This window comes from Echinococcus granulosus, assembly GCF_000524195.1.
Source record: "Echinococcus granulosus chromosome Unknown EG_S00013, whole genome shotgun sequence".
NCBI classification, from domain to species: domain Eukaryota; kingdom Metazoa; phylum Platyhelminthes; class Cestoda; order Cyclophyllidea; family Taeniidae; genus Echinococcus; species Echinococcus granulosus.
Window position 1 is genome coordinate 171,053 of NW_020170393.1, and position 27,457 is coordinate 198,509.

At 43.3% G+C, this 27,457-nt stretch overlaps 2 protein-coding genes across 2 annotated transcripts; one reads left to right on the forward strand and one right to left on the reverse strand. All coding sequences in view use genetic code 11, as the record gives it.

The window, feature by feature from the left end:
- Positions 1–5,330: 5,330 nt before the first annotated feature.
- Positions 5,331–6,646, reverse strand: EGR_02736 (Universal stress protein G; the record flags this gene model as incomplete). Its single annotated transcript, XM_024491985.1, has 2 exons — positions 5,331–5,429; positions 6,272–6,646. The coding sequence occupies 2 exons, from the start codon at positions 6,644–6,646 to the stop codon at positions 5,331–5,333; spliced, it is 474 nt and encodes a 157-aa protein (XP_024353479.1).
- A 4,383-nt stretch (positions 6,647–11,029) lies between these two features.
- On the forward strand, positions 11,030–26,944 carry EGR_02737 (SUN domain-containing protein; the record flags this gene model as incomplete). The annotated part of the gene is made up of 19 exons (XM_024491986.1): positions 11,030–11,809; positions 12,043–14,172; positions 14,286–14,956; positions 15,651–15,724; positions 18,425–18,644; positions 19,449–19,506; positions 19,579–19,802; positions 20,284–20,345; positions 20,733–21,084; positions 21,665–21,822; positions 22,236–22,520; positions 23,058–23,458; positions 23,539–23,777; positions 23,910–23,917; positions 24,091–24,209; positions 24,291–24,402; positions 24,478–24,700; positions 25,926–26,199; positions 26,813–26,944. 19 exons carry the CDS (start codon positions 11,030–11,032, stop codon positions 26,942–26,944), a joined length of 6,522 nt encoding a protein of 2,173 aa, XP_024353480.1.
- Positions 26,945–27,457: the final 513 nt, after the last annotated feature.

Below are 27,457 nucleotides of genomic sequence, written 5' to 3' on the forward strand. Positions count from 1 at the left end.
GGAACATACCAATAAAAATTGGAGTGCAGCATGCCTTTCTGTAGAATGGAACTGTTGTGATTGTGCCACTATGTCACTCAAATGGCGCTATTATATTTCCTGTTGATACGAGCTAAGTACAGCGTTGGGCAAGGATTCGGTCATCGCCAGGGTGTGATGAGAAATGCGCAAGTTGCCTCATTAAGTGGTCAACCTTCTGCTTGGTTGGTGATACTGCTACGATTGATTCGATGATGCATCAATTTTGCTGCGGTATGTCAGAGATAGTTGCCGTTAGCAACTTTGGCATTTCCGTGGAAAGGCAAATGAATTATGATTGGATCGGATGGTAACTTGCTAAAGGCATCCGTGTTAATAAACTGGAATTTCAGCTAGCATAAAAGGTTTCTTTACAGGGTACTGGAATGTAAAATGCTACACTACACCTCTATCAGCTATCTATGTAATCCACAAGGGGTTGGGGCCTACTGACATGGCCCTGGATGCCAGCTCATCCGGTGGAGACACAATCGCGGAGCACCAAACGATTAAAGTATTACATAGTCCCTCTTCTCCCTCTTCTCCTAAGCTTTCCCGAGTCAGCCTCACGCGTCAGCCATTGCAACGCAACTGGTGCTGTAAAATAAACGCCCTTGAGCTAACCACACTATTCATTGAATTTCACTGCAACTGAGGGTACAATCGACATCAACGTCACTGACCCTCTTGGCAATTTCACTGAGGCTAGAGCTTCGTCCTGTATAAGAACTTTGCTGGCAGGACATGAACATATTCCGACCATCAAACATGTCTATCGCCAATCGTAGGATCATTAGCCTAGAAGCACAGTCCAATAGCGCAGGATGGGGTTTAGCATAGTTCAATAGGGGTAAGGTTACGCGTCTATTCCTCCATGTCAATTCGTTCTCAATTCAGTACTGCCCAGCAATATCTGTCTGGATTTTCATCTAACTGGTAGATAGGTGCTGGACGTATCGCTTTTTCGCATATGTGATGTCTTCATTCAGGTGAGGTAGGCAGCTCCATGACCAATATTTCCTGATGTTTCACAGGTGGTGTCGCTTCAGGTGTTAATAGCTTTCCTGGAGAACATGGAACTGGGGTAGCTTGTGGAAGTAGATGCCATTTACTGCCCTTTTGTTATGGATTATCACCGATTCTCTCGTCCGCAGCATATGCACTTCTTCCGCCCCGCCGAGGTTTGTCACGCAGCAAAGAAAATCAGGGTACACGTTTTTTCAGGATCGGATTTGCTTTCCGCTGCTATCAGTATAGCACTTCCAGACTTCCCCAAAGACGAATAAGGCCATAATACTGAAACAGGATATGTATTGTCGACGGATAGTATGGCTTAAGGTTACTGACATTACCGGAAGGCCAGCTCACCCACCGGAAGTTGGTTCTTCTACCAACCCCTTACAATCCGTGCACCGAATTTTGTTTTTGCAGCAGTGGAATTCAGATAGTCTATATTTGATGAGGTGACATTTTTCTATTTTAATGGCGACATAAATGAAAATGAAAAACAGATTCAAAGAGCTGATGTAGAACATTTCCATCATTCACCCTTTCTGAAAGTTGTTGTGGAGGCGTTTATCCTATGCTAGAGCAGAATTTTGAAATGAACGGAAATTTAAAGAACTGAATCTGAATGTCCGCCAAATGTCCTTGAATTGACTTCATGGAATTGCTGATCTGGAGTTCAGAAAAGGCTGCGTCGTTTACATTATGCGTCTAGCCTGTAGGAGTGACTAAGGCCGTACACCATGTCTCGGGAGGCAAGTGTGTGCTCCCATCTGTCGCACCCAATCCAACATATTTCCAGGCAGTGTCTCCTGCTAAATCATTATGTGGTGGGTGAATGTCAGGCCCACTTTCTACTAGTCTTGACACTAATTGCCACCAATCGCGCGTTTGATTACCCGCTAGCCTTAAGAACCAAGAGAGACTTAGTGGGTAATGAGATTTTGGACCTTCAGGCCTTCGCGACAGCATAAGTTTTGTCATTTTTCATGCAGGACTCTAACTATTAGGAGAGCATATTATTTGCTAATTGACGAGAATGAAAAATGACGAATGAAAAGTGATTTTTATTTCCAAACTAGTAAAGATTCCCGTGTTAACAAATCCCTTAAAAATTAACCATGTGCCAAATTTTATGTGGCATAGTTGTTCATGAATTATGTTATGTTATGTTATTTACACCTACGCTCCAGGCTACGCCTAGTGTCAAAAAATGTTGCCAAGGTAGTGGCGATGTTTCAAGGAAGATATGCATCAACTGTAATTTCTTTTAAGTTAGTTATTTGTTTAACTCTCACTTTCAGTAACGGGTCACCTAAAGGCTCTGCCAGTGGCTGCATTTCAATACATATTCTGACCGAGTTTTGTCTTCTTTCGTCTCTAGGGCACTACTATTGATACCTTCTCCATTGAATGCACTATAATGTTTGATCTTATTTAGACAATCAGACTTAAGCGTGTGGGTCTCAACATCGCGGTACTGACGTCGAAATGTTCAAATTAATGCGTAAGGGGTCAAGCTCAATTCAGTACCCCTATGCCGATATGATGGTCAACTCCTCGCTTATCTTTTAATACTGCGAGATCACAGTAAAATCTTAAGCTTTTAAAGCGAATTGAAATCAGAATCAGAAAAGATGTGTTTTGAAAGTATGCTTCTGCCGTTCCAGCAATGGCGAGTGGTTCTCCTCGTCAGAAAGCAATAACTCTACCTCAATCTCTAAGCCCGCTTTTGGCCAGAATGCAAAACGCCGAGATTGCGGAGCAAGTTTTATGCACCATTCATCCTGCGCTTTTGTACCTTTTACCTTATTTATGGTAAATACAGAATACTTGCTTGAGCCACGATACCTTATACCAGTGCTTCAATCTACTGATAGCGGCTCCTTGGCTTGGTAGTTGGGAACTGCTTTTTACATTCTCTCTACAGATTGACAGCAGTGATGAAAATGTCTAATGTCAGCTGATATTCTACACCTTTCAGCTCAATCGTTTAACATTATTTTGGGTGCTCCTTTGAATTGTAAACCTCTCAAATTACCTTTAATGTAATGCTGCTACTATATTTGCCCGCTATGTGTCATACACTTACCTTTTTGGATAACTACGTCTCATGGAACACTAAAGCACGTAAGATTAAACTGGGCTACACTCTAATTTCAACCGGATCGTGTGTATGATGAGATGCTTGAACAAAACCTCTTAAGTTATTCTAACATGTAAGAGGAGAAGGACAAGCCCGAATAAATGCAAGGATGTAGGATACACACTTACATCGGACTAACCCATATGCCCTTTAATTTTATTCTCCCCAATTTTCCTGCTATCAGTAGTAAAAAGTCAGAAACTGATCTACGCACGCATTTGATATATTTTGTTGAACAAAAATGTTGAAGAGGTTTCAAGCACCTGTTTGGTGCAAGGCCCTATTCTTAAGCCCCATCATTTCAAAAGAGTAAACTAACTTGAAGGGAATTGGTACCTATGTTGAAAGGATATGGCTTGACTAGAACGAGCATCTCCTTGTAAACTATTCAACTAAATGTAAGCTCATTCGGATTTTTGAAGAGTCACTTACCTGGACGATTCATCTCACTGTTCAAACTGCGGACTGGTAGCTGCGCAAGATTAGTGCAGTTTAAATTGCAATTCCTAAGTCGTTGCATCAAACCTTAATGGTGTGGCCACGTGTCCGTAAAATGTGGCCTTTGACACCTTATGGTTAGTGTGGTTGTAGTCACCCCTGTCCCCGACAAACTAGTTGAGTTTACCAAAGTAGAATAGATGCCCGAAATGTCCCTAGTCCAAAATAAGTGCATTTATTCAATGAAAGTATTGAACCTTGTGTGGGCACCTACGCAGATGGAAATTTCCCACAAGGCACTGGAAAAGATGGGTAGTTTCATTCCACCGGCACGACACAGTTGATATGTGATACCAAAATTCGTCTTAGAGGCTCTCAAACTAGGGTATTGTTCAAAGCCACCTTACCATTATAAAGCGCTCAAAAATACTAAAATCTCTTAATTACTACACTGCCGAGTGACTCGCATTTAGCGAGTAGGATACCAAGGTCAGAAACAGCAGCGAAAATTATTGCCTTAATAATATGGAATTGAACCACAAAACTTATACAAATTGGTTCCTTTGGATGTCATTTATTGAGGGTGAAAAAATATATAGAAGCAAATGTGCACGACAGCTCATTTGTTGGTAACTCCATCCAAGGAGGGAATGCAAGTGGTCATACGAATGCATTGGGTGTGTTAATTTGAATGACTACCACCTAAAAGAACTTGTACGTGCCTGGACTACACAGTCTTTGTGCTTCCGTTTGTTTTGGCACGCTGTCGCCTAAAACCGACCATGTATCAAGTAGCATGCGATTTTGCGGTTAAATACCTTCACGCAAGTACGATTCTTGGATGCTGAAATTAATCTTACTGGTATGGCGGCTGCAAGCCCGCATTATGTAGCGTAATGCAAAAAAAAATTATGACAGTGAAATTCTGTTCCAAGCTGCCATGACGGCAAAATAAAAAGATGCTGTTAAATATTATTTTATACACAACAGCTGCAGTTTGTTGGATCCCAAGTAAGCGTGCGTGTGTTACCCCACAATCCAGACCGCTGAGAATGCAAGAAAAAATGTGACTCTTGCTAACATCACTTATTCGCAAATGTCCATTTGGGTAAACGTTTGTGAAGCGCTAAAGAAAAGAACGTTTTCGACCTACGTATTATTCACGGGATTCCCAAATTCTGCATTTGGGAATACCTGAAATTCACAGCCCTATGCTCTGTGCAAAGGGTGGAGGGATAAGAAAGGATGCGTGCTTGAAACAGCTAGCAGAAAATAATTCCGAAGCATTTATCATCTTCCAAGTTGGCTGACTTTATGTGTTAGTCCATTTTTCATATCAACGGAAAATCCCTGTCCATTTACAATTGATGCGTTTCTCAAGTCAAAAAACAACATTACACCTTATTTTGTGTGAGAATGTTTGAAATATGTAGGTGCCTTAATGCTTCTAAAGTTAATATTATGAATCCTTTTGCTTTAATGCACGAATACCTGCACCTCTAGGCCAAATATTAATGGCCCTGATGGACTCTTCTAATCGGTGTGGGCTTTTAAAACCCCTGTATGCTTGTTACTCGAGGTTCTGATTGTGTATGTTAAGTCATTCCTGTAAAGCAAAATTCGTTCACAATTTAGTCAGTCAATTTAATCACCATTTTCTCGTTGTATAATTATAAGCAGGCATTGTAAATGCTATGAATGCACATAAAGACACGCTTGGAGATCACCATCTGTTTTCCGAATCACGCGCAAATGGTAGGGCTGATAACATCATCCGTTTCGTTAATGGAACCGAAGGTACTTTTCCTGCACCTCCATAACGCTGTAATTTAGTTACATGTTTGAATTATCCTTGTAGTTTAAGAACAATCCTTGAACATTAGTTCAATCATTCATTTAAAAGCGGTTAACATCACAATACGGGGGACTTGGTGCTTACCCTATCGAAACGACTTAGATGTAATACATGTGCAAATGCTTGAAATGCAGTTCTTTGCTAATCATTTTGGGTATTTGCAATGAGAATGAGACCTCTATTATAATTATGCGAAAAATTAAACAGACCTGCCAGCTAGAATTAGTTTAATAATTAAGATAATGCTGAAAAAACTTACACTGAAGAAAATTGCTCATCCTCATTGGCTCCAAAATCAATGTTGTGTATTTTTTTCAAGCACAGCTCGGAATATTTTCCGTCACAGAAAAACAAATGCAAACAGAACAGCACAGAAAACAGGGTGCATGTGTGTGTACACATGCGTCTATTGGCAGTAAGAATGTGTAAGAGGGAGAAAAGGCGAGGCTGAAGACTTGAAAATTGAGGGGCAAAATATCCATCATGAGTCTTCCTCATCCCTGGCGTCTTCAAAGTAAGGGATCAAGTACTGAGGTGGAAGCAATTTTAAGATCAATTTGCCATAAGAAATGCGATTTTGCGAGGGAGAGGCGGGTGGAGAAGGGCGAGGGGAAGGGAAGAGAGGATTGGTAAAGTGGATTGATGTTAGGCGTATCCAATCGCCTTTACTCCACTTATGTCGGTCTGAGGGAGGCACGCCGGAAGTCCTTTTCTCTCCTGGGTGAGGGGACCACTGTAAGGGGGACTGAAGAATGGTGCAGGACGTAGTCACTGACACTGCCGAAAACCGTCCTCTTAAGAGCGCTCACTCCTCGGCTCCCCATGACAATGAGGTCGGCGTTCAAATCTCTCGCTTGGCTGACAATCATCTCCCCAGGCTTTGTGCCCACTGTCAGGGTGAAGTCACCGGACACTCCTCTGCTCTCCAACCTGGAAAGGAAGTCGTGACTCAGAGTGTTTGAAAGCTCAATATGCTCCTGGAGCATAGCGTTGATTTCGTTGGTTTTGCTCTGTCCCAGAGTGGTAAGGGAGAAATTGTTGGCCGCGTAGCTGGGCTCGCAGATGTGGTAGAGGTGAATCACGTCGGAGGGACGAAAGATGTTTGCCATGTACCACGACATAGCCCTCTTACTTGACTCACTCCCATCCACGGGAAGTAGGACCTGACGAGGGTCGTTGATCATGGGGTGGGGTTGTAAATTTTGAAGTGATCGCCTGCGAGAAAACATATATAGACCTGTTTGGGACCTGACGAAATGACGCCTTCGTGAGTGGTGTGAAAAGACTCGTTTTTTTATCCAACTGACCAATCAATTAATTGCACATAACAAGCCGACCAATCGGATGGCCGGTTCACGAGGACCCAATGGAACGACACTACGGTGATTAGCAGAGGAAAGATTGAGGGGGCGTGTGTCGACAAATTTATGGCCCTCCTACCAGCAGGTATTAATGCGTGGTTCTCTATGTAATTCTAAATGTCATAAAGACTTAAACGTGACCGAGGGCATTTGTTTTTTGACATTTCACTGTCCAAGCATGCAAACGGTTTGACGACTGCGTGATGAAAAAGCATTCATAGTATTTCTTTTTTAGTAAACTACCTCGTTATATTAATATCTTTAGATATAATTCTGATAGAGAGGGAGCTCTAAAGCGTTTCATGAGTGTTTTGCTGCGTGGTACATCGGGAAGTTGTTCGTTGCTTCAATGGTAAAACTGATATAGTCATATTTTAACAACTCGAATTACTATTCTTAAATAGAATCCATGGGTTTATGCATGGTGTCTATTTTTATCTCCACGACATTTTTGAGGCACGCTTGCAAATTTGTGGGCTAGTAGGCCGATCAGGCTTTTTGAATGTCAAGGCAACGTAAGGTTAGGTCATGCGTGGCTTAGGTGCTTCTGTGAAATGGAACAACTGTAGGCAAATCATTTAATCCCGGCTACAAACTTCACATCGTCCTGACTCTTTCGGCAGGTTAGCATTTGGTGAGATTTCAGGGCTTACAGTGACCACATACTAGATGTGCATCACTTTTTCAGTAAAATTAACCGACTACCTCAATTTTACTTCCCGAAAGGGGTGGTAGGACAATGCTTGACCTTGCAAACTCTAAGTACTGAGATGAAATTTTGCCAGTTAGTCGAAAGAATGGCAGAAAATACTCATGCTGGCTCATTTTAACCCTATGTTGTTTTTCAAGGAAATGTGGTCTTCGAGCAGAAAACTACCAGAGCTTTAAATCTACATTGAATGCCGAAATAACGTGCCTATTTCCTTTGACCTTTTCACCGCTCTTCGTCCAAAGTTTTCTGCAATTGTTTTGCAAGAACACATATTGTGCGATTCTAACAAAATACTGGCGCTACATGACAAAGGAAAAAGAAGTAAACTTTTATTTGACAGTCTAAACCCCATTAGATTTTCTTCACCGCCAAGGCAAAACATAAAAGGCGCAGACGATGGTGCAAGTTTGTTTTCGTGTAATGTAGCATTCAAAAACTCCTACTTGCATAATGCGCCTTCATTTGTTTAGCGGTTTTTTTCGGGCTTTCCACCTTGAAATTCGTCCAACTTCCAATTGTATTAGGATATAAAGCTGTTTGCGTTACGATATCTAAAATAAGTGGCTAATAATTCCACGGCTGAATTGAAAGATCCCAAATTTGGGAACGTAATAATCCTCCTTCAATCGTAATCGGTGGAAATTAATGCTCTGCATGTACTCATCAAGTGTAACAGGAGTTTCAGACTAAGTGTTGAAGAGTGTAATGCATTACTTGCATGATTAGCTTTAGGTTTTGTTAACAGACCACTCAGGGGTTCCACCACTGTACCTTTGATAGGCAGTCTTGCCTTTGGGCTATGCCAGCAGCCCTAAGGCCTTCTCCACGTTGACAGTGAACATTCTTACCCAGTATTATGTATTTCTCCGCATCCAGGAAGTCTTGACTCTCCCAATGCTGACAGCGGAAAGCGAACCTGATCTGAAGGGACGACCATCTTGTATTCTTCTGCTGGTTGATAAACCTTAACGTTATGGTAGCAGTGCATATACTGGCAATGGGAGAGGATGTGATGACCCCTAACAGAAGGGTTGAAAATGACGTCGACCTTCGGCAACCATCCCAGTTTCGTGATCTGCAGGAGAGCTATTTAAACCTGAAGCGGCACCATCCGTGAAACATCAGGATATGTTGATTACGAAGCTGCCTACCTCACCTGTATGAAGACATCAAATATGCGAAAAAGCGATACCTCCTGCACCTGTCTGCCAGCTGGATGGAATCCAGATAGATACGGCTGGGCAGCACTAAAGTGAGAACAAATTCGCAAGGGGGAATACACGCAAAACTCTACCCCGCGGATCTATGTTAAACCCCGCCCTTTGTTATACGGCTCTGCTTTTGAACTAGTATTCCCACGATCAGCAACGGACACACGAAACAGCCAGCGCAGTCCACCTTTCCCCTATACTGTTCCTAAACACAAGAAATCTCTAGATCCAGTAGAATCGCCAGCAAGTATCAGTGATGTTGCTGTCAAGTATCCTCTCAGTTGCACTGAAATTCCGTGAATGGTGTGGTTGGCTTGTGGGTGTTTATCCTACAGCGCCAGGTGAGTTGCGATGACTGACGCGTGAGGTTGACTACGGAGAGCGTCGGAGACGAAGCTAAAAAGGGAACAGAGGCTCTGCAATCCGTTGATTGTTTGTTAGCCGCTCTGTTTCGGTTACGGGCCATGTAGGGGCTCCGCCTTTGTTCCTCCTCCGGGCAGCCTGACCTTCAGACCTTGCCAGTAGTCCCAGTCACTTTCGAATGTCGACAATGCATGTTCTACCTGAGTATTATGTCTTCTCTCGTCATCAGGGAAGTGTCGGGGCCCTAAAAAGAGAATGGTAAAATAAGAACAGCAATTTCTTTACTATTTTTAATATCGTTTTTATCCAAGTAACAAGTGCAGTTGGACTTCCCTTTTTTGAGTGAAAAGAAAGTGGTGTGTTAAAATTCGCACATAGGGGCAATTTTGCAAGCAAAGACGACCTGAGATTTGCGAAAACTAACTTATTTACCCCTTTGTTCACATTTGTTTACACTTATTTTTGGGGGCGTAGTTACGTTATTGCAATGGTCGTTATTGTGGAATGTCTTCTTTCAAGGTGAAAACAGATAGGCATCCTTAATAAGACAGCACGCCTGCAAAAGCCGGTTGATTGAGAAAGGTCAAAATCAGTCACACTTTGTCACTTTAAATCTCCTCCTTATGATAGTTGATAACTTACTCATCCTCTACTCAGAAATAACAAAACGAAGGGTGTTTTCGACTCTAAATTGAAAGAGTTGTCAACGCCTTTTAGGCAGGCGCCTAAGCCCTCCCAAATTTTCAGGTGTACCAGCGCCCTTCACAAGTAGCTTGACTGCATCTCATTTTCGGAGATTTGCATTATCAAACATAACCAAGGCTGAATGCATACAGTATGGGAGTGAATATTATCACAGTTGCTTAATCTACCTCGGTGCTTCGTTTCCTGCATTTGTGACATCACCATCATTTTTTACCGCATTACTACACCTATTCATGCACTTGTACGTCAACCATAAGCGCATGTACAAAGGTAAATTCTATTTCGTTCAGATATAAAATAATGTTCTGTCTTTGCCTTTACAACAATCAAGGCAGCACCTTTAAGCCTTTTAGTGAAAATCTCACGTATATCCATAAAAATTGGCTTAGTTAATTAAAATACTGTTAAAATAGGTAAAAGGGTACAATGTTTCTCAAGACTGTTGCACAATTCTAGTGGCTCCTGGCGTTCTCGGAATGGGTAGTTGGCCAAAAATTGCCGTAAAATGACTTGGATAAGCGAGGCCAAACCTTGGTAAGGTATACTTTAGCTCAGGAGTCTTCCGTAAATCTGCCACAATACAAAGTATTTTACTGGAACTTCTTGCAAATAAGGTAGTAAATCACCATATTGAACCTGCTAGCCGTGCCTGCTCTCCTGCCATGCCTAAACCCAATCAGGTCATTTGAATTTCGGTGATAACTATTCCACCATAAGAGGATGGTCTGCTACAACTTCAAGGAAAACTAAGGATGCAGTTTCATCCTCTGCATATCTTTTACAAGTTACTATAAGTGCAATTGCCACGGCCGAGTTATCGGAAAAAGGCATTCTCACAAGGAGAGACATAGAGACATTCTCTAGATTAAAAAACAGTACTTCCAATCCGCAGTTCTTATGAAACATATCATGCAAACTGTTTTAAGTTTTTTGTAGCCCCTGCAGACCAGCAAAGGCATAAGATATGCAAAATCTAATTAGATTAGTTGACAAAGAGGTCAACTTGAATATGTAAATAGTCCACAAGTTCCGTATATTTCATTTACTATTATCAAAACAAAGTTGTTTGGTGGTACATAGCTTTGGTTCGTATTAGTAGTAGAATTTTTAAAGTCATAACCTTTGTTAGAACTCTTCAAACTTGTTTAAGTCTCTCTTTCTTGATTGGTAAAATGCTAAGGCACGCGTTTTGGTCTCGCTGTTTAGTGTGCACGAATGGTGGATAGCTGCGAGGGTTCAGATTTATCTGTTGCATCTCTTGTGATTCCTCACTCTTTGACTTGGTTCAGAGCGTCACCAGCTGCATGTTCACCATGGTCTAACGATGGGAATTGTGACGTGGCTTTTATAAGCTACGAGTTTTTGTGCATTTATAGATTGTGTTGTGGTACGTCCGAATCGGGTGATGGGTACTATTTTACTTTTCTCGACCACTTTAAGGCACATGAGCAGAGCATTCATTCCGTTTCATTTCCTGTACACTTCTCTAATCTTCCTCCCGAGAAGTACTTTATTACATGCGGTAATGACCGTTGCATAAGAATGTGGTCTGCCACTTCGAATACGTATACGTTAGACAAAGGAATTCAACTAGGGCAAGACGCAATCCCGAACACTTGTGCGGCTTGCAGTGTATCAGGGCATTTGTACATTTTATCTGCCAGTCTCACTGGTCATGTTATAGTTTGGGAGCCGATGAGTCCTCATTTAGCCCTGAAACCTATGGTTAAAAAGTTCAAAAAAGACATTGCCTCTAGCTGCATCTGGATGCTGCCTGCCAGTGATACCACAAAACTCGTCGGTATCATCGGCTATGAAAGTGGTGACATATGCGGTTACTCCTATGATCACAATAACCCTGCAAATAAGAGTCCTTTGGATGCCCTTTTCCGCAAATCCGCTCATCGTTTTGATATCTGTAGTCTCACAGTAATCAATGACATTGAAGGTGACTGCGGATTTTTTGCCAGCGCTGGACGCGATGCCGATGTTAGGGTATTTTTGACCTATGATTTCGATGAGAGTACCTGTTTATATGATTGTCTTATGTTGATTTTGGTATTTTTGTACCGGTTAAGGTCATTTTGTATTTTACGTTGCAATTTTTAAAACCCCAATTTCATTATCCGCTTGTAATTACTATAATCTCCCTATATTAATTACTCTTTTAGTGACAGGGTTTTTCGATCCATTGCACCATTAAGTTGTCATCTCGAATTCTGCTTCAGCTTTGGTCTGCTGCTGATTACCAGTGCAAGTACTCGCATCATTTTCGGACATACCAGAAGGGAAGTTCGAATCCACAGGAACCAGTGACTTCACAGGGCAAGGCCTGGATTCCTCTGGCCCCAACACGCATTGCTTCTCATGTTGCTCCACGATTTCTAGCATTTGATCCCAAGGGTAATTTGCACACCTTCAACTGCATTGACAAACCACTGCTATGCGAATCCGCCTCACAACCGCGTCACAACGGACTTGTCTTTTCTCTCCTTGCCATCCCCAACTCCCCAAACCTCTTCATATCCTTTGGCATGGATTCACAAATAATTGTCTGGAAGAATAGCCACAATGACTGGCAAACTCTGACCCCTGTAGCAAATCACGTTTGCCTCTCATCGAAAATCAGCTCTTTAAGCCAAGGACCCGGATTTTGCTGCCCTTTAGCCGTTGGCCTCTCCGATGGTAACTTGCTGATTCTCGGCAATGTTCAGCCTCCTGCACCAAACTCGTTCATATCAATGACTCGTCTGTCACCCCTCCCACCCTCGGGAGCTGCTGTTGGCATATCTGCTCTGGCATGGCATCCAGATGCTCAATTCGGGTTTCTCTTAGCTATTGGGAGCAGCAAGGGCCACGTGGACATTGTGGATGTTAGAAAGCACCAAAGACGAGGAAGAAGTTTCAACCAGTTGGAGGGTTGTGTCTACCGCGTTGTTTGGGGTCCTTGTTTGTTCGTTTTGCCGAAAACAAATAACGAAGAAAATGAGAACACAGGTGGAGAGGAACGATTACTGGTCTACGCAATCGCAAATGGGTCCGTCTTTCTGTTACTCTCCTCGAAGAAACCCCTCGTGGATTTGGGGCCTAAATTTATTTCACTCCTGACCGACCCATCCGACAAAAAATTGGCTGACATCGCTTTTCGACAGCTAGAGGGCGAAAAAGATGTCAAATTTTCCTGGCTGATCGGTCTGGGTAGTGTGAACGGAGCTGTTAATATCCTCGGTCTTCCGCAAAACAATGGAACGGTAGTGCCTCTTTCTCGTGTAGACATTCATAAAAAGTGCATTAATTCTATGGTTTGGTCACACCATATTGGCAAGTACTTACTTGCGGTGGGATCATCAGAATCCTACATTACTATTATTGATGCTACAGAGCAAGCAGTAGATGAAGGTTCGTATGCACAATGTGCTCAATTTACCAGTTGTTTCGCCGTTTTACAAGGACATGGGACCCGCATCTCATCTCTCGAGTGGTCCCCGTGTGATGCTGATTTACTACTCTCAGGGTCTTATGACTGTACAGCTACGGTTTGGCGAGTGGGATTGGGCACTTCTACTGCGATTGCTAACTACCGCAACCACCTATCCCGTGTATTTGTCTGCGCTTGGTCTTCTCACGACCCGGATCTTGTTTTTACTGGTGAAGAATATGGATACCTCGTGGGTTGGCGTCCCAGCGCTCAAGGAGCCACAGCTCCGCCCCCCTGCCGCAAGCATCGAAATCCTTGTGGCAAAATTCCAACTCATCCTCAGATAATTGTGCAGGATGAGGTTGAAGAGGGTGCTCAACCAGAACCTGATTTAACAGTTCCCGCGCTTCAGAAGAGACTTGAGCCCTTTGTGGGCAAAAAGCCTTCTCTTCTACCCGGTCTCTTTGCTACTTCAAGTGTCACCGACTGTTCCATGCCAGTGCTGGAAAATTCACCCCCAATTAGGATGCAATCTCGCTTCTCCGTTGTACTTGATTTCGTCTCCTTCATAAAGGATCCATCGTTAATTCCTGAAGAACGAATTTTACCGGAGTTTGACTTGCTTTACGCTGGTGGGGCTTCAAGACGGCGACGTTTAGTTCGTTTTACCGAAACTGAGGCGCTAAAACACTTTTCGGCCTCTTCTAGCGGTCCTAACAGACAGTCTCGACTTGACGCCTACTTCAGCCTCCTTCTGTGGCTGGGCAGGGCTGACTTGGTGGCAAGGAAGTGTGTGGAGGTGCAGCACATGCCTTTTTGGCTAATGTGGGCCCTGGAGCTGATGTTGAAGGGTTCTGCTTCACGCACAAACACTAGTTGCCTTGTGGAGAGCGAAGTGCCACAGGCTGATAATGCTCCTGACGATTTTCTCAAGCACAAGGTGAGGTTTTTCATGCACGAATATTTCTGATATTTTTAGTCCCGATTTCCTTCTTCACCTTTATGAGTGTATGTCTATAGTTGGGTTGAATTTAATACCTGTTTTTTGAACAGATCATTCAGTTGAGCACCTCTAACGAGTACACCTGGGCCTCGACACTACTGGTGTGCGCGGGCCAAACCACAGAGGCGGTGCGCCTCCTCCTGCAGTGTGGTCGCGCCAAAGAGGCCCTCCTCCTCTTCCGACTGCGCCTCAACCCTGAGGCAAATTTTGACCTCCAGTCGAGGTGTCTTGACCTCCTCGCCGAACGCCTAGCTCACACCGGACTCCCCAATTCTGCACTCGCCTTCCTCGCCGCGGGACAGACGGAGCGGGCCGTCACAGTGGTGCGCAGTTCTGCTGCTGCCTCCGACCCTCCGCTCGACCACGTCGTTGCTCTCTGGACTGCTTCCGCCATTCTCCCCGATAACCTGTCTATGGCCTTTAAGTTGGCCTACTACTGCATCATTTACGCAGCGAATCTGAGCATCGAGAAGGAACGTGGACGTTTTTTGGCTCAATGGAGAGTCGCGCTGCCCGCTCAGGTTGATGTAGACTATCTGCTGAACTGTGCGAGCTTCCTACTTCTCAGTGAGTGGACTGAGGCTGTTGTCCTGCCGGGAACTGAGTTGGCTCAGATAGTGGGTGATCGACAACCGAGCCTGGAGGAGGCGGAGTGTGTAGCAAGTGTCGTGGTGGATTTTGCCGCGGCGTGCTTGACCGAGGATTCGAAGTCGCTGGAGAAGTCATTGGAGATCCTAAAAGAGGCCCACCCCAATGCATATGCTAACCTCATAGAGAGATTAAATATCAAGAGAATGAATTCTTCTATTCCACCTATATTTATACGCATTTGTCAACTTTTTTAATGAAATCCAATTTTACCATTAAAGTGATTCTTCTGATTCCTATGCTATGTAGCGCACCGCGTGTCCCCCTAATGCGTATGCCTTTTTTTCTCTTTTATCCAACAGATGAGTGAGAATAAAACTGTTGTGATTGAGCAGCACACTTCTTCAGGACAGACCCTAAAACCGGTATTTATCTATTCTCGGGAGGAATATTTCGATGCTCCCCTACCATCCCAGAAGTGAGTGACTGCGTTTTGAAGGTCTATTCGCCAACTACTGTTCATTCTGTCTCCCACGTATCTTTCCCTAGACCAAAATTGGAATTGCAGTTACGTCCATATGATCTAAATTCTTCTGTTTCGGCACCGTCATTGTTCGGGAGTAGACATTTTTGTAAAAGAAGGCTTGAGGGAACAAAAATGATTTATCTTTGTAGGCCTTTTGTTTACTTATGGGACACATGTGTATATATGACTTGTTCTGTTTTCTTTATTTCCCGATTCATTTGATATCACTTTTTGCCTTGCCAGATGTGCTTTTTTGACTTGTGTCAAGAATTGGTACTATTTTGGCTCGCTTTGTTCTTAGATCACATCAGGTCTCGACCCTCAGTGTGCCTCGTGAATCGCCTAACATCATAGCCATGCCAAAACACCTTCCTTGTAAGTTAGTATCGAGATATTTAACTGAACTATGCTTCTCTCAAAATCTCCAAAATGCCTGCTTTTTCTACTCTAAACCATCCCTAATTCGGCTGGGTTACTCTAGGAGTCATTCGTTCTTTCCATGTTCTATCAGCTTTAAAGAACCTTGATGCTACCCATGTCGGTGTTATTTTGGAAATAACAATCGCGATTTTGGGTGATTTTTAATTTTTAATTAGATCCTTATGCTCTCTGCCCATCATACCATTTGTTGTAAAACGACAAAGGGTTTTATTCATGGTGTTTGTAATTTTTTGACCGGCAGGCAATTCACTTTCCTGAGGGCTCTACTCCGTAGTTTTTTTCATAATCTCATGGGCTATTGTCAAATCCAATCGCAACTTGGTTTCATTTCTATTAGACTTTTTCCCGGAACCGCGTCACTAACTGCTTATTTAAAATGCATTCATTTGTTGTGTTGCGACGAATTTCTATACATTGCCGGTACCTTTGTATATCGGCTTGATTTATTATGGTCGAAAGTGTTTGGAGAATTTAACAGGCAATACACATCGAATGCTTGCTGTGAATATTGCTGGAGCAGGTTGTCATTGTTCGTGAGTACCTGTTCCTTTGCTGTGGTTTCGAGATATTCAGCGATTCATGAGTTAATATCACTTCGAGAAGTCATGGTAAGCCCACTTTATTTTTTCATTCTCTTTTAAATCTGTTTTCAAGCATATTAATAAACTGAAACAAATTCACAAGAAATGGGGGCTCTCATGTTTCGGTAACCGTGACAAACATCCACCTCAAGTGTCATTGGTGTCCGGACGACCTTAATCATAATTGTGGTAACTTCATCTCAAACTGATTTCTATAAAAAGGCCTTGTTAAGACTAGTTACTATCTATTTTGAGGGTTTTGGCTCTGCACGATCTTTGCTATCGTTACCGAAGATTTCCATGATTGCCGATTCGCTTTAGCACAAAGGTCAGTTCGGCTCCTAGCGGCGGAATATAATGCAAATAGCTGATTCCAGTGCTAAGTTTGCGTGCCGCCAGCGCAGGCGTGCTTTGTAATCGCGTACCCGCATCTTCCTGGTCATTCCCAGACAAACAGCACGTGACGTCTTAACACCAAAGTGACATCATGCGGGTGAATTAACTTGTTTACCTTAGTAACTTTATTACCTTTTGATGAGCCGAAGTTGGTGAATGGTGTGTTTAATACTATATCGGCTGAATCTCTCACCTGCCCCTGCTACAGGAGGAGATCGAGTGATCGTCTTGCTCCGCTTCTGTCTGGTGAAGTACCAAGTTTTTCTATGTTCATACGAACAAACTTCTGTTTTCTACACCCCCATCTGTGTGTGGGTGGGTCTCTTCTCCACGAGTAGGCGTTTTCACGCCTCAACGCGAAACACGGAAGACAGCAACCCGTTGTGACTTGCTCGTACCGTACACAGTAAACAGGACTCTGCAACTCATACATACAACTCATGCATACATTGTGATGGTGCATGTTTGCATGACTAGCGTCATACCTGATCATCCCGTTACTTCAGCCACACGCGGAGGTAGGTGGTGGTAGCCACGTCGATGGATCACTTGGTGCCATGTTTTTCTAGATAAGAAAAGCAACGTTCTCAGTTTTTGTCTAGATTTCTCCTCGTTTGGTTTTACTTCATGTTTGTCTGAATTTTTCCCTGTAACTGGATTGAATAATAAAGGCTCCATATGAGCAGTGCCTTTTGTCTGCTTTTCATGTTTCTTTCTAAAGCATCTTAATCTATTTTTAAAACTAAGATTTAAGAAACCGTCCACGAAAAATGCGTAGAATTCAGATAACCAGCAGCCATAACATCGTCTGCTTTGTTCTGCAAAATACAATCTCGTTGGCAAGCCACTACTTATTGCTGTCACAATATGGTCAAATAATATTATCATACCAAAGTTGAGCAAAATCAGTGCATATAGTTATCAGGGGTGAAAGTCTGCTTATGTGTTTTTTACACCACAAAAGCCAACATCGAAATCCACGTGTCAAGGTTCAGCTAAGTGAAGCTGGTAGTTCCCCATTGGTTTAATCCCAAATTATTAAGTGTAAAGATTTAGGTACATTTAAAATACGAGATATACACAAAGGTCGCGAACTCCTGCCCTAGAGCAATCTCGAAGTTGCTTTGCTCTTATGCTTCATGGAGCACACATTTCATTGTTCAGCAATGCTAAACGAGCGTTTTTTTTTTCTAGCCATGGCTTGGGCTTGAAAAAAGATGCTACTTTATCCCTCTACGCGTCTCTACTTTCATTTATGCAGCTATCGTGCTCAGGCACTTTTGTTTGCTTAATTTACTTTTTTGAACAGATTTTAAATTTTGGATCGATGATAATAGCACATTGACTCAATACTTCTACGCGCGAATTACGTTTGCTTCTTGTGTTAATTCAAGTGGTCACCAATTTTTCCGACTAAATTTTCCGGCCTCCTTACCCCTTGCTGATTTACATTCGTCCGTCTCAACTCGAGTTCCCCTCCCACTGCGGATACTTGGAGGCATCGATCACTTCTGAATTAGACGATTTTCATTTGTCTTTTGCCCTACCGAGCGTCAATTTGTCTACCTGTCCCCGTGTGCGTGTTTTTACATGTCCGGTCGTGTGTCACAGACACCGGAAATGCTCATTTAATTTCACTTTTCCCGGGGCTTTTCAGCCTACGTCATGGCAGGCGAGTACGCGGTTCCGAATGCACAGCTAGTGCGACGGCGCATCGACTACCAGGAGACCGCCGAGTACCGTGTGGTCCGACCCACCGCCGGCTCCGTTAGTGCTGTTGACGGTCGTGGGGACGTCTCCGTTGGTCTACGCAAGCCTCTTACAGTCAGTACGGAGGAGTTTTCCAAAAGGACTGGTGATGAGAAACTGTCCACTGGGTGAGTTACTGGGTCATTTCAAACATTAGATATGAGTTAAAGGGTTTTGCTATCTTAGGGACATCTCTTTTGGCATAGGTGGCAAAGTCACAAAGGTCTCTACCTGCATCCAACTGATTTTTTTGTCCAGAGATGTTCGCTTTCATGCCATGACGAACTAGGAAGGGGGGCTTTGAAGCTACTTCTGACGCTCAATTGTTTAATTCCTGTGTCGAAATGTATCTATTTTCTTTATCATGCTTAGCTGTTCCATACGTTCAGATTCAATGGTATAAAAATACTAAAGTCGAAGCAAAGTGTCTTCCTCCACTTCAGCCCTCATTTCATTACCATCTTTGATGTTTAATGCGGTTTAATTTCAAGTTTAAAATCCCTTGGGCAGAAATTATCACTTGAGGAGGTATGGGCTGGAGTGCCGTATTCACGATCTGCATCTTCATTTGATAAATGCTTCACTGACGATTACCACAAGCCAAAATGTGCTTTCAGGGTTGTAATAGTTCAGCTCTGTGCTAAGAACCCAAGACTTTTCTACTCTTTTTCTCTCAGACTTCTTGCTTCATAACTGAATAGGCAAGACGAGTGTTACACTTATCTGAACTCTAAAATAATGGCTTATTTTAGTCGGCTGTATAATGTAACAGTAATACTTTTTTTTTCAATGTACGTAGGTAAGCACTTTAGGTACAAGGAACGCTTGCTTTGACAATGATGACTACACTAGTGGCGTTCATGAGGCAGTCTGTCTCACCATTTATATGACTTTTGCTTTAGGAGCAGTTTATTATCCCCAACTCGCCGTAGAACTCGGGTCTCGATTGTCGAACCCACAGATCGTGTGCTTCGATCGCAAAATCGGAGGGTTGGTTTACCACTCTGCGAGGTGAAATGGTGTCTTTTTGCTCTCTGATCAGTTATTCTTTCCCCCCACTAGAGTGTGAGCATGTTACAAAGGAATATGAACTATGGCATCGAACAGGAGACGAAGACTCCATCTACATCAGTGCTGGAGGAGGAGGGAGAGGACAACTTTACGCCACTGGCCACTCACAGTCGCCAGGCCGCTGTCAGACGTCGTGTTACCGAAGTTGAGGAAGGGGAGCATGCTTACCATCGCAACGTCGAGGTCACGCCCCTCGAGGAAGACCACCCGCCACCGTGAGTATCTTCTTAACCTTTTTTTTCCTCTAGTGTTTCCACAACCCCATTTTCCCTATTGAAATTCCCATTCATGTCATAGTCATATTATTTCTACGTTACATGGTCATGATTTTAATTTTCCCCCAATGGTTATTCTTCAGTACTAAGAGACCCGGTGAGGTCGCCTTTGAATGAAGTTTTCAGCGTCTCTGTAGTTGATGGATTCTTTGGCCACTCTCAGTCGCATTTGAAAAGAAGAGAAGGGAAGTAATGAAGTCTTTCTTCTTTTGATAGGTAGCCTCTGAAATGCTTGGAGTACGGGCGAAATTGAGATTTTTGGTTTTATTTTTGCTTTCCACTAGCGGTAACGATCTGTGCCCTCTTTTGATGTTTCATCTAAATTGGCCTATCTTTAAACACCTTAGATATTTGAGGTGCAAATAGGGGTATGTAAACACGTATTGCTGTTTCCCCGCTTATGGCGTATTTTTGGTTTCAGTTCATACAGTGGCGCTGTGAATACATTGACGAGCCGTCCATGGCACCTATCCAGTATGCTGGGTACGTATTTTCCCCCACCACTTCCGTACTCATGAACGTGCTTTCAATAGTTTGTCTTCTCCATCGATGACGAGGCCGTTAATACCACAATTTGCCTTGCTTATATTAACTCCCTCACAGGTGAAGGAACCATTTGTTTCTTCCAAATTTCAAGACAGTTTAGTCATTTTGAGTACGTAATCACTAGCTTCAAATGACTTACGACTCGATTTCCACAACTGTTTGCTTAATGGAGAATTCCCTAGTAAATTCAAACCTATTCTCATCCAGGGTGCAGTCAAAACTATTTCTGAAGGGGGTAAATTGTAATTGAAATAATCAGATAGGCTATTTGCTGACCATCAACCACCAGTGAGTTTCTCTCTTTCCCCCTCACCACGTTTTTAGGCTTGTCTGCAGAACCCTCCTATCGCAGTCCATCACTCCGCGCTGAAGAGGAACGACGTTGCCACTCCACTGCTGCTGACACCAGCTCCTCCTCCCACCTCACCTCGTGCCTTACCTCCCCTTTGAGGTGCAGACTAACCTCTTGCCTCCTTAATCTTATTGCGATTCCGCTGGTGCTTCTACATTACCTATCAGTCGCCATCACTGCCGCAGGAAAGACCGCAGCCTCCGCCCTTTCCAACCTCTACCACAGAACCACCATCACCAGCGGCAGGGGTAGCGGTAGCAGCTCAACGAAGCACTCGCGAGTGTATAGGAGGAACTCCTATGATGAGCCCGGTTTCTCTTATGCGTGAGTGGTGAAGTGTCGTCATGCGGTTAATTGGTCGATAATTTAGTTCTGAATTTTCTACTTTCATAGGCAATTTTCTCGGTCTGTGCCGGGGCCTCCAGGCAGATCGCATGACTTTACGCTACTGTCGCCCCTATTTTTCAGTCCTTTATTGAAAATAAGCCCGGGAACCGGAATAAGATGCATCAGTTGAATTGTCGGCTAACGCGATAAATTTTATGTTTATTCCCGTACCTTGACTCCAGTTCTCTTCCACGCGCGAGTGAACCGTCTGGCGATATTTGTGGGAGCGTTTTTATTGCTCATCATGTCAGAGTTTCGAAGTACGATAAACAAATTCAATTAGTTGCATCAAGTGTTTGCCTTTGTTAGGTTATGCAAAAATTCGACTACAACGTGGCTAGTAATGTCTGTGTCGCTTAGGGGGGGATGCACTAGTTGTATATCTAACTAGAAAATCCTCATATTTATTGTGAAGTGAAACGTGTATATGGTATTATTTTTACTTTGGCTAGTTAGCTGACCTATCGCTTGCTGTGTATTAAGGCTCTAGTGTAACCTTCCCTTTTTAATTCTGCAGCCAAAACGGCTCCAAAGGCGCTGGCTATCGTGGTCATCGCTCCCAGGACATTACCTCTTTGTTGTGCTGTGGAAGAACTCCAAGTTATTGCTGTCCCCTCTTCCTCCTCTTACTCCTTCTACTGGCTACTCTGGCCGGATTTCTCTTCCGCCCGGCGGGTAAGCTGGAAGAATGAGAAAGCGTTACGGCTTTAGCTCCATTTGACGGTTCAAATGTGGGTTTTGTTCCTTCCATCCACTCGTTTCAGCTTCCCTTTTTTAAATTATGCATCACTGTTTGCTAGTAGTCTGCTGAGTCGTGAGTCATAGTCATAATTGTTGCCCCGCTTTTGATGATTAAGTTGCACCGCAATCAAAGACGGTTTCCATGTCTGCGCACATTCACACACACTATTCTGATGACCTACGCGATACCTTTCTGTTGCCAAGCCCAATGTTAGTATGCGTGATGTTGCGGGCACCGCCATTTGAACTGATTTGATTTGTTTGCCAACCAGAAATGATTCCTCGTTCCTTCTCTTGGAGTTCTGTGATTTCTCAAAAGTCTCATGATTACGTGAACACTTTTGCAGAGGTCAATCCGGCGTTGGACGAGACTCCTTTCTTCTTCGGTCTGCTGCCTTCGGACGCGCAATGCATTCGCCTTGCATTTGCTGACTCCCACGCCAATGTTGATGTAGGTCCGTTTCATGCTCCGCACAATCTCCGCTGGAACTGCCTCTCGTGGAGCATATGGGAACCCAGTGTTGCTGTTTTGAAACGTCAGTCCTCTGTTTGGTGGGATTGGGTGAAAAGTCTATTCACATTAGACTCTTCTGTTCTTGCTCCTTCGCCGCCAGACCATCCCTCCACTCAGGGTTAGTTCATTTAGCTTAAAAACTCATTTTAGTAGTAGTTGATAAAATCATAAGACTAGACTTTCGCCTAGTTATCACTGCAAAAGAGGCACAAAGTATAAATTTACCAAGTGACAAAGCTAAGTCCAGTCTACCTTAACAGTATGCTAGTTTGCTTTTTTGGACTTTGTACCTTATGTGGTTGTTTTTAACATTGGGGAGTGCGATAAACTGTCCGGATTCGTATTTTATTCATTTTTCTGGCATTCAGATTCTTATCAACCGATTACATCTTTGGAAGGAATTGACAAGCTACTGCAGCGACTCCAAGCAATTGACGACAGAATGACTGACCTCAATAGGTTTGTTTGCTAAGAAACTTTTTGTGCCGTTTTCGTACTAATTAGACTTGAGGTCGGCTGCACCAACCATACTCAGACAGGTTTATTCTTGGTAGTAATTCAGTCATCATCTCAGTCAATCGACGTCTTTGTGTGCGTTCTTCACCATCTTACGGATAAGATCCCATCATCGCCATTTTTAATTACTTCAGACAAGTGACAGAGTTGAAGCAAGCCAATCAGGATCGTTTAGACACCCACACCAAGGAATATGATGTTATCAGCACCGATGTTAGCCGGCTACAAGCAGTCATTGACTCACTGAAACAGCAGATCACTCTCATTGCCGATAAGGTGACTGGAGAGGACGGTGATGATCAGCATCGACAACGCATCATTGATGACCTGGTCGAGCAGGCAACATTCGTGTCGACGGCCTCATTGGACGCTCGTTTACAGGAGCTGAGGAAACAACTGGAAGCGATGATTAATAAAGGCGTCACCGATTCGATTACATCAGTTGGTGATCAGCAATTCGAGCAGATCGAGAGATTTGAAAAGACCCTAGGGGAGTTGAGAGCACTTGTGATGACACAAAAATCTGAAATGGAGACTAAGGTTAGTCTCTGTTTTCGGAACTGCCTTTTTACTGCTTTTAATACCCTCTAGAAAAGTATCTAGTGTCGGATTGTTTGTAGCTCAAAACCCTGAGGCAGGAGTTTGAGGCGTACAAGAAGGAGAAGGCCGCCTCGCTGGAGGCATTGAACGCCAAAATCGCCGGTGATGTCGTCTCCGCTGCGGCAGAGTCACACAAAAACTTGGCCGCGCTAGAAGAGCGACTGGTTGCTGATGTGGAGAAAATCTCTATCCGAGTTGGCTCCATCGAGCGTCTTAATAAGGATTTAGAGCAGGCCCTTCAAAAGCTCATCGCTGGCAAGTCATTGGCATTTTCGTATGCATTAAATGCACATGCCTCAAAGCTTTACTTCGTTCGAAGATCTGCAGACGGAATCGTATTTTGGAGAGATTTCTACAGAGTACAAATGAATTATGTTAAACGGCTTGTTAGGGTTCTAGGTGGGCTCTCGTTCGAAAAAGGAGTCAAAATCAGAGGGTCTAAATCAGATTTGTCAAAGTTTTCTTAGAAGGGTGTATAATTCGTTAAAATCTATGTTGGTTGCATGCTTTTTGAGAGGGAATTCTGGTGGTACGAAAAGTTTGTGATTTGGTCTTTTTCCCACTAACCTTAGAATCAGCCCCCTTACGGCAAACTGAGGCATCACAATCAGTCTCCAAGGAGCGACTGGAAGAATTGATTGAAGAAATGAAAAATACTTTCTCTGAAAAAATCACTCTTGATCTCAGACAGGTAGCCCTTTTTAATACATCGATCAAAGACGAGTTCGCTTAGTTCTCCCATGGTTCATTTAAAATTTATGTACCTTTACAGAAAATTACGGAGGAGTTGGCTCGAACGACCGAATCAGGTCCAATGACACAGACGAAGTTGATTAACCTCATTAGGAGTACTGTTGACAAAAGACTGAAGGAGACTTTTGCAAGTACGTATTCACAGTAAAGTTTAAATGGATCTTCCTTTAAGCTATCCACATGGACTGTAATTTTGTTCTCTGTAGACGCACCGCAATCTACGACGGGGGACATTCCAGCTGGGGTGTTGGCCCACATAGACTCGATTTTCGAGGTATTTACCGCAGATGGAACGGGTAAGGCGGATTTTGCTCTTGAGTCGGCCGGCGGGACTGTGGTCTCCACGCGATGCACTCGCACCTACACCAGCTTCAAGTCGGCCGTCTCCCTCTTTGGCATCACTCTCGCCTACTGGTCACGATCTCCCAAGTAAGCCCTTCCCCATTGATTGTACATATGCCGTGGTGCCTGAGTCCCGCTTGAGCATGTTATGCGACTGGGAATCCACGTATTACTCGATTACGAATGTACAAAAAGTTCAGCTGGCCATTAAAGGTAATGCCGTGAGTGAAATACCACTTCACCAAGAGGGCAACTGAGACTGCAGCGTCTGAAGCGCCTATTCACTTAAATGTACGTTCCAAAAAGTTTTGGTTTGTTACGAATCCCTTCTAACTTTCAACTCACTTGATAAATAACCACTCCGCGCGGGACTGAATGCATCAGGATACGCAATGAAATATGACCAATGGTTTTGTGTTTGGTAAAGCAACCATCATATGAGATGGTGCTGCGACTTTTCTTATGGTAGAATTTAATAAGATTAGGGTTGTTAAGAAGAGCTGCATTAGTGGGAATGCTTTATGCCGAATATGGGATTAGTCTTAAGAACTGTTGAAGGAATTGGCGCATACGAGTCGGTGTAAACTAATTTGTAGGTGTTGAAAGGATTTGCCGAATTTTGCTCTCTTTTCGGTACACGGTCTTTATGTTGTCATTAACCACACATCAGTGTTTTAATCAAAGCTAGAAGAGAGAGGTTGATGCGATGTAGTTTATAGTGAAAACGGTGCTCGTACAGTCGTACTACAGTCTTGAAGCATCATTCAAATCTCATTTGGGGCAGTGTTTTGTGGTTTCCTTTCAAAAGAACCTTAATGAATTTACCTAGTTACAGAATTCCCATAGATTTCATCCATATAAACCTTGGATACATGATTACCATAACCAAAACCTAAGTTGGTCTTTGGATGTTGAAAGGATTTCCGTGGTTAAACAAGTTTTTGGAAAAACGTCCATATACGACAGATCGTCCCCATCGTCCATTGGTTTGAACAAATTGGCGGAGGAAATTGAGGGCGTGTTTGTAAAACTGTTGCAGATAGTCTCATAGCCTAGTGCATTGGAGTTTCTTTAATGAATAACGCTTCTTACTTTAAGCTCGAGTAGTGAGAAGAAATTCTAACCATTGTTGAACGTTTATTCAAACTTAAAAACCGATTACCTTCTGTCGGGCCGCACGGAACTATATGCATCGTTAAAATTCGAGAAATTGCTAGTCAACTGCTGTGCTGAAGTGATTTTGAAGTAATTTGGCGAGTTACTGTGTCTGGCCATCTGGTAAGACGTCGAACCATGCTGTGGTTTGTTTCAGCGAGATCCTCCAGCCGAGCAACCACCCGGGCGAGTGTTGGTGCTTCCACGGCAGCGAGGGCCAGGCGATAGTGCGATTAGCGATGCCGGTGCACGTGACTGGGGTCTCACTGGAGCACATACCCAAGTCCCTGGCGCACACTGGGCGCATCGACTCGGCCCCGCGGGATTTCCTCATCAAGGCCCTCGAGTCGGACTCCGCTCAGGATGGTGACGTTCTCGGCTCCTTTACCTACAACGCGGATGGCAAACCCATTCAGTATTTCCCTGTCAAGGTGCGAACTTCTTCGTTCTCAGTCTTTTCTCATTAGAACTTCTATTCTTAAGCAAACGAAGTCACTGTTTAATGTGTCAGAATAGCTTTTTCCGAAAGTCGAGTGTCAGTTTTCACTTTTGATCAACATGATCCTTCATTTGACATATTTGATGTACCGTGTGAGTATTTATCATCACCGTAAGTTTGATTTATTTCTAAAAGCAATTGGAAAACCTCCTGTGGAAGGACAAGATATCACGTAGACACTGATCCAAAAGAATGTCAATTCCATCCATTTTAGCAAGAAGTTTCGGTAGTGGTTTCGTTTGTCAAGCTCACTCTTCTTGTATGTTAGACGTTGGCTTGTACTCATGCTGCTTAAGTTGACTCACTGTTCATCACATTCCGTCTGATGTGTGTCCATTAACTCCTATTGTTTATCCATTTTTACTACCAAATCTAACTGCTATCGAATGGTAAAACGATCCCACCGAATGTTTATTAATTCCTCCAAAGTAATCCAAATTCCATTAGTCGTTACGCAATAGCTAGGATTTTGGATAGCACTGTTCTAACTTCTGTACGATTTTAATGTATTTGTCTGTTTCCCCTCGTTGTTTGTCTTACTGAAGGCCCGCTCCGATGGCAAGCCGACGGTATTTGTTGAATTGGCGATCACCAGTAACCACGGTCATCCGGAATACACGTGCGTCTACCGCCTGCGTGTGCACGGACACATAGCTACCGAGGCGGACGCGAAATAGGCTTTTCTATTCTTATGCTCAATAACAACCCTTTTTTCTCCTTTCTCTGTACGCTTGTTATTCGATGTATTCTCCTCATCCTTCAGTGTATAATAGTTCAAATTAATGCTTAGAATAAATTTGGGAAGTGCTTAATGTACTGACTGTAAATTGTATTTAGAATACTTTTTGCTAAACTTGTGAATGGTTGGGGGCGGTGTAGGATTCGGCGGCCGATTATCCTGTGGAATGATATGCTTTTGTCCATTTGCATTAATTCATAACCACTACAAATCCGCCAACTTTAGGCCGAAGGGTGCAGTGTTGTCGCCCCCAACTGAAAGTAAGACCCGCCTTGAATAACCCACTTCAAAACCAAATTAGTGGGTTAATAGGGTGCAAAAACAAGGCATTGATTTGAGCAAAGTATGCTAATCGGAGGCGACGTTTGACCTAAAATGATTCCGAATATTATGAGGTAGATCAACTGATGGCAAAAAATGAAGTAATTCGCTGAACTTTTTTAAATTTTTT